Here is a 7788-nt window from a genome sequence, read left to right on the forward strand (position 1 = left end):
TCCTAAACATGTGCAGCTGTAGGGAAACCAAGCAGAGGTGCTGTCACATTACGGTGTTAAAATTACACACGATGGATAGCAATAGATAGATAGACTTTATTGATCCCATGAGAGAAATTGTCAATATTCTCAATACTTGGCAATGCTGTCCACTTATCTTAAATCCCAAATATAACATTAACCATTTTCCAGTCAAAGTGTGTCTCAGCTCCACAACTGAGCTAAATTAGTTTTTCTCAATCGCTTTGATGCATTTCTCACATCAGAAACGTAATTCTCACAAATCTTACTGCAGTTCTCAAAACAGTTCATCATCCCACACAAATTGGCATTTTTCATTGTATCTGTACAAGCTTCCTTTGTATCCACACGTAGTTCGCTACTAAAGACGTTTTCTCACTGTGTTGATGCATTTCTCATCTGACTTTGACAACTCATGAAAACAGTTTGTTCCTTCGTCAAATAGAATGACAGACCTCTCATTCACTTTGATATAGTCCTGCATTGCATCAGTGTTTTCAATCACATCACTTTAAACTTTCTTCAAATATGTATGAGAGCAAGGCCAGTCTCTCTCTCTCTCATACACACACACACACACATATATATATATATATATATATGTATATATATATATATACTGTATGTGGTGTGAATTTGCTGTACTATAATTGATGCTATATTCTAAGTTCGATTAATTGATTGTCTGTTTTCCAATGCATAATTCCATGTTTATCGTTTTGCTTTCCTCAGCTACAGAGGTTATATTTGCTACACACAAATTGCACACAAAATGCAAAGTGCCACAAATCTGCTGCAAAATTAAAATACCACTGAAAATATCATAAAAACATCTAAAAATCAATAGCTCTTCTGTTTTCCATAGAATTGTATATACATTTCCACACAGTGTTCTACAGCGACAGGACAGTGATCTGTTGAGAGGTTGAAAACAGAACATAGCTATGTTTTAACATGCTACTGTTGTAACTGCAGTACAGTGCTGTGTCTGAACATTTTTTACTGTATATTTTCAACAACTCGTTTTCGAAAGTCAGTCAGGTTTTTATCAAAACATCAAAACATTTGGCATCCAAGTCTTGAAGCTCTGCAGCATCAGCTGTAGTAAATAAAGATTGTATCATTTACTAGGCAAAGAATTATGTCTCTATTTCTTCTGCAATTAAATTTAGGGAAAGGAAATATAATAATAGTTTTATATTATTATCATATCAATCATATGGTCAATAGTAATAATAATAAATTATTCTATTAAGAAGTTCTAAGAATAATATATAATATTATTTCTGAGAACTTAAAAAGGAAGAGAGTCACTCATTATAGTTATCAACGAATTACTTGCGTGGTATAACAACACAGATCTCATCTGTCTGAGAAAATGTTTTGAATGTTAAGGGGAAACAGCAGTTAGAAGACTAACTTCCTTACTGCAGTTAAAAAATAGGAACTCATAGGAATTCATGTCTATTTTTCCATCTTTAACTGGTCATACACTGCTCTCCTTGCTTGTCCTGACAGCATGCCACTACTACACAGAACAGACTTCTTCAGCAGCCTTTACATTTATGGTGGGTATCTGGCTCACTTCTTCCTCTCCTGTCATCCTGCAACAACACAGGGAGGCCAGCAGCTTGTCTGCAGCCCCTTTCCTCATGAAAACATACAGAACCAAGTCTGTAAGAGGACTGAACTGAAGGAATGATAAGTATAAGTGTGAATCATTGGCAATGTAGTGTAAACAAAGGTAGCTATCAGTCCAGTCAGTATATATTTAAATATCTGAACATTTTATTGCATCATAATTCATTCAGGTGCTCTACAAGGAATCTGTGTATCTATGTTGTATCCCAGGTATCTGGTCATCGCCTGGCCGCTGTGGTACCGCTTCAGACGAACATCAAGAACTCTGTAGTGGTCTGTGTCGTGGTCTGGACCTTCCTCTTTTGTCTCTAAGTCTGGTTTCGTTTTCATTTCGTGCTAATTACCATTGCAGTCTTCTTTGAGAAAGAGAGAAAAACAGATGAAGAAATGGAGGAAAGAGAGACGAGACAGTTTCTGGCGTCTTCTCACTTGATTTCCTACAAGACATCTAACTGTAGGTTCACTTGCTGCGGTGCACTGTGAAAGCTTCAAGACATGTACATAAAATGTTCTATAAAAAGTTCATGTATATCATTATTACACTTTAATCACAAAAACAAACCTTATATTATTTGAAGATAATCAGCAGCATTGTAATAGGTCTGTCCAAAACACTTGTCTTTGTCTTTATACAGACCTGACGAACAACCCATTGCTGTCTGGAAGCGACTCAATGACTCTCTCCATATCCCAAGAGTTTCTGGGAGCAGAGTCATCCACCAGGAGAACAATGTCCCAAGGACTGAAGTTTCTTGATGGTCTTGACCGTCTTCGCCGTGTGTGAAGCTGTGGCAAGTACTCCTTAGTCCGACGTTTCCACAATAGTTTGGCAATATACTGAACCTGCCTCCATATTCATTGAGTGTAGAGGTCATCCTGGTGAAACAATGCGGGTGGTAATGCTGGTTTGGCCTTCAGCAGTAATAGGTGATTTGGTGTGAAGGCTTTTAAGATCGTTCCGATCATTAGATGCACTTGTGATTGGTTGACTGTTTATTATGGCTTCGACTTGGCAAAGTCCAGTCTGAAGACTTTCCTCATCAAGAATTTGTTCCTTCAGAGTGGAATTTAGAGCCTTCCTCACTGATTTGATGAGCCTTTCCCAGGCTTGTCCGTGGTGAGAGCCTGTTGATGGATTAAAGGTCCATTTGATTCCACGTTGAAGAAGGTAACCTTGAATCTTTGCGTGATTCATCTCATCGATGGATGTCTTCAGCTCACGTTCTGTCCCAACAAAGTTCGTCCCATTATCTGAGCAAATCACCAACATTTGTCCTCTCCTGGCTATGAAAAAACATATGGCGTTGATACACAAGTCGATATCCAAGGAAGAAGCAACTTCAGTATGCACTGCCCGTGTGGCTAAGCAGGTAAAGATTGCTCTGGATCTTTTTATTGTGCTTCTGCCTCGTTTCACTGTAAATGGTCCAAAATAATCAACGCCATTGCTGCGCTGGCGCTGGGATTCCAATACTTTTGTCGCACTTTTGATAGCATATGGTTCCTTCCTACATGTCCTGTGGCTTCATGAATCTTGTGCAGGAGTTAGTTGGGGACGTGATGGTCTTTGGGGATTACGACAGGCTTCTTACAGTCCTCTGGCAAAGCAGCTCGACTGAGTCTTCCTCCAACACGTAAGACTCCATCTTGAAACACAGGGTTTAGCCTAAAGAGTTCTCAGTAAGATGCATGTTTTCCTTCCACAAGAAAAGCATGTTTCTACTGTTTTATTTCCTGTTGTCTTGACTTGGACAGGAACTATTGAGAGTATACACTCGTCTTCACTGGCCCCCGTACCTTCATCACTGACCATTGTACTGGTGACTGCAGGACTAACACGATTAGCTGTATTGTCAGCGACCTTGCTTTCCTGTTCATCTCCTTCATTGTGTCTTTTCATGTGCAGGAGTGTGGGATGCATTAATGAACACACCTGACAGGACAGCTTCTCATTGCAGGTCTTGCTCATGTGTCCATGCCTTAAACAGCTGATGCATCGTCCTTTGCTACGTAAAAAGTCAATTTTTTCTTTGTGTGGCTTTCATTTCAGATTTTTTTACATTTGTCTATGCAGTGTTCTCCTTTACAAAACATGCATGGTCTTACCATAGCACCTTGTGAGGGACTCTTTTGCATGCTTCACTCACTGTCTTTCACTGAGTCTTTAACTCTATGGTCAGTGTGCATTGTGCTTGTGGTGAATGTTTTCTTACTTCGTTTTTCCTGTGTCTTTAACTCTGCATGCACCTTTGTAGCTGATTTAATGGATGGGCTGTCCTTCATGTCACCAAAAATAGGATGCATAACAATCTTGGCTTGTCTGTGAATAAAGTCAACAAGGTCTTTAAAGCTGATCTTTTTCCCCTGCTGTTCCTGGATGTCACACGCAATTATCCTCCATTTTTCTCTCAATTTGTAAGGTAGCCTTGTGACAATGGCCTTCATGTGCATTGCAGCATTGTTCATTTCTTCCAAGTAGCTAATGTCCATCATTGCGTTGCAGCATCCAGTCAGGAAAAGTGAGTAAGCCTTTAATGATTCTCCATTCTCAGGTTTGATGGGGGCCCAATGTAAGGCTTTGTCCATATAAGCCACAGCAAGCTTGTTTTTGTTTGCGAAATGTTCTTTCAGTAGCTGCTTGGTTTTCTTGTATCCTCTGTCAGGATCCATGCAGAGACAGCTCCTGACCAGCTCTCTGGGTTGACCACTAGTAAACTGCTCCATATAGTAGAGACAGTCCTTAGCACTGACGGTGCGATGCTGTACTCTATGCTCAAAAGCTCTTATAAAAAGTCTGTAATCAAGCAGGTCTCTTTTAAAGGTGGGAATGTCCAATGGCGGAAAAGTAAATCATCTGTGCTGTTTCATCATTAGTTCTGAAATGTTAGCTTGCTGCTGCATAACGCTAGACAATGTCTTCACAACATTGTCCTTATTATTAGTGATCCTAGGTGGCTGCGCAGAATGACCAGGTTTGCTTGATTGTGTGTTATGAAGCTGGACTGGAACAGTCACCACACAGCTGCATTGCTCATGTCTGGCTTTTGGTGCAGGGCCTTCTATTTCCACACTTGCTTCTTGTGTTGAACTTACTGTAGACCTGCGCTCAATCTCAAACTCTTCCAACATTTTAAATTAAGCCTCAGATGCTGCTATGGCAGTATTACACGCCAAGTCTTCTTTTTTAGCCTTTAATTCAGCTTCTTGCCGTTCCAATGCTTGTTTTTGTTTTAATGCAGCAGCCTTGGCCAGCAATGCAACTCTTTCCATAAGGCGGATTGATGAAGTTGAGGATGACACAGAACTCAAACTTCTAGATCCACTTCCTTCACATTTTCTGCTTGTAGCAGATGATGGAAACACTGTCTGAAGGTTTCACTTCTTTGTCATATATCATTGCTTGCTTAACTCTTTCCTCAACCAACTCCATCCATTTTTCAGTTTTTGCAATGAAACTGTTTGCCTCTTGCATTTTAGGTTTGAACCAAGTTATCTGAGCCTCCTTCAATTCCTCTTTTGTATAGAACTGTTTCAGAGAATTATTTTACTCTCCAAATTTTCTGACCAACTCCTGGTAATCAACTCTGTTTTTCTTTAGCAGTACTAACATTAGCATCCTCTCCCTGAAGTTCTTCTATCTCCCTCATTTTGCCTGTAACCTGAGCTAGCTTACTCCTTCTTTGCTGTATAAGCTTATTCTTTGCTTGCTCTACAGCTTTTTCTGTCATTTTCACTTGCCTTTTGTCAGTGACAAACTGTTCTTCCTGTCTTTCCATTATAGCGTTTAAATCTGGCTCCTTTTTGCTTCACAGTAATTTCTGAAACACTGTTAATGCATTTTATCCAGGTGAACTTGATTGACAGATCCCAGAGTCACGCTATCAGCAGACACAACCCTCACTGCTAGCTGACCAGAGTCTCTTGGCATAATCCACTCGTTATTCCAAAGGTCAAGCAACCAAGCAAGTTTTTCCAACTAATGTAGGAGCCAAAACTTGTAGCAGAGTGAAAACCTTAAGTCAACACGTATTTCTGATCCTATCCACACAGCTCACACCAACACCCCTGGTAGATGAAAGCAAAAAAGGGTTTTTAATGATCCAATNTCTGTTCTCTGGTGAGTACATGATGACTGAGAAAGTAGGAACCAATGAGAGTTTGATGAAAAATACATCTGACTGCAAATGTTGAGCAGAGTAAGATGACAACGTGTCATCAGCAAAGATCATGATTTTTTCTACCAATGTTTTCCTGCAGGTCAGAAACGATCACGTGGCTCCGATCTACATCATCAACCTTCTGATTTCTGACCTCATTCAACTCTGCTGCATGATCGTTGAAGTGGTACGACTTGAGATTTGGAGAATAAGCTTCAATGTTATATTCTATATTGCTCTGATGGCGAGTGTTGGCTTCATGGTGTGTGTCGCCATGGAAAGGTAGCTATCAGTTTATTCAGTATTTGTGTAGCTACATGTCTGACCTTTTTATATATGTATACTGTATATAGTGTTTGTATTATATATAATATAATTCAGAAGCTCTACAAAGAATCTGTGTGTCTATGTTGTATCACAGGTATCTGGTCATCGCCTGGCCGCTGTGGTACCGCTTCAGGCGAACCATCAAGAACTCTGTAGTGGTCTGTGTCGTGGTCTGGAGCCTTTCTCTTTTCTTTTTTGTATTTGTCCATTTCTTGCAATATTCTCAGGTGACACATACCATCTTTGCCGTCTTTCTCCTCCTTCCCTTCCCTCTGTTCATATTCTTCCTGCGTGGGACCGTTAAAGCCCTTTCTGCAGCCATTAGTGTCCCTGCTGATGAAAAACGCCGAATTGTTGCAGTTTTGATTCTGGTTCTGCTTATTTACACAGTGTTGTTCCTGCCCACCATCATTTTGTTACTTGTAAAAGAGATCAAATATAACGATGCCCTCAGATGTGTGTCTTTCATTTTATTAAAGTTGAGTCCTCTTGCAGACGTGTTCCTGTATGTTTTCAGTAGGAAAGGAGCTGTAGACAAGCTGTTGGCCTCTCTGTGTCGTTGCAGGATGGACAGCAATGATAGAAACAGACCAACAGAATGAATGATGACAACTTATACACAGTCGCTCCATGTAGGCAGAGAAAGAGAGAAAAACAGAAGAAGAAATGGAGGAAATAGAGACAAGACAGATACTGTCATCTTCTCACATGATTTCCTACAAGACATCTAACTGTAGGTTCACTTGCTGCGGTGCACTGTGAAAGCTTCAAGACATGTACATAAAATGTTCTATAAAAAGTTCATGTATATCATTATTACACTTTAATCACAAAAACAAACCTTATATTATTTGAAGATAATCAGCAGCATGATCACTCTGCCAATATAACCACATCTCTCTCATTCTTAGATCTTTATTTTGTCTATTTTCTGCAAGTTTTACTTTTTCCTGCTTATAAATAGTGTCTATCCACAACTGTATTTTTTTTGTGGTTTGTTGTAAATTATTTTTTAATAAAGTAAATCCTGCTTGTTTAGCTTTATTCAATGTCAAAATTCTGTTTACATCACATATAGTGAATTGTTTTGCAGGTCTCACAGTTTGAACTAATATAAACTAACTAATGGCGTCACTACACTCAGAGCAGAGTATGATCACTATCATCTGAACTTTCTGTCAGATGGTTGAGCACCCACTCATCCCCCACACCTTTCTGACAACATTTCTCCTTAAATCTTACTTGCAGGTTTTATTCAAGGAACCATTAGAAAACAAGATTTGGTTTTACGTTTTCAATAAAAAATAACAGGAAGACACGGACACAGAGAAGTCATGGATCTACATAGTTATAGCAAGAATGACACAACAATGAATTCTATACAGATTTTAGCATTTGTATATGTAAATAAAGTATATATAAATATATACATACATATAAACACACATATATATAATCACATTATATGAAATTATTAATTTTCTCAAAATTCTATTAAAAAACTCAATTAAAACCTCAAAAATAAAGGTAAATCAATTTCTGCTTTTCCAAACATACATTCAGTAATAAAAACTGTCCTCAGGGACAACAACCTATCTGACGAATTACGTGTCTTATTCAGGGCACCATAGAAAATAAGCTT

The 7788-nt window shown here is 38.9% G+C and overlaps 1 protein-coding gene across 1 annotated transcript; it reads left to right on the plus strand.

Annotated features, from left to right (window-relative positions):
* Nucleotides 1-5790: 5790 nt before the first annotated feature.
* LOC111223881 (G-protein coupled receptor 4-like) lies at nt 5791-6748 on the plus strand. Its single transcript, XM_022748179.1, has 3 exons — nt 5791-5802; nt 5920-6101; nt 6241-6748. Exons 1-3 carry the CDS (start codon nt 5791-5793, stop codon nt 6746-6748), a joined length of 702 nt encoding a protein of 233 aa, XP_022603900.1.
* Nucleotides 6749-7788: the final 1040 nt, after the last annotated feature.

This window comes from Seriola dumerili, unplaced genomic scaffold, assembly GCF_002260705.1.
Source record: "Seriola dumerili isolate Sdu_G_001 unplaced genomic scaffold, Sdu_1.0 BDQW01000120.1, whole genome shotgun sequence".
Taxonomy (NCBI): Eukaryota; Metazoa; Chordata; class Actinopteri; order Carangiformes; family Carangidae; genus Seriola; species Seriola dumerili.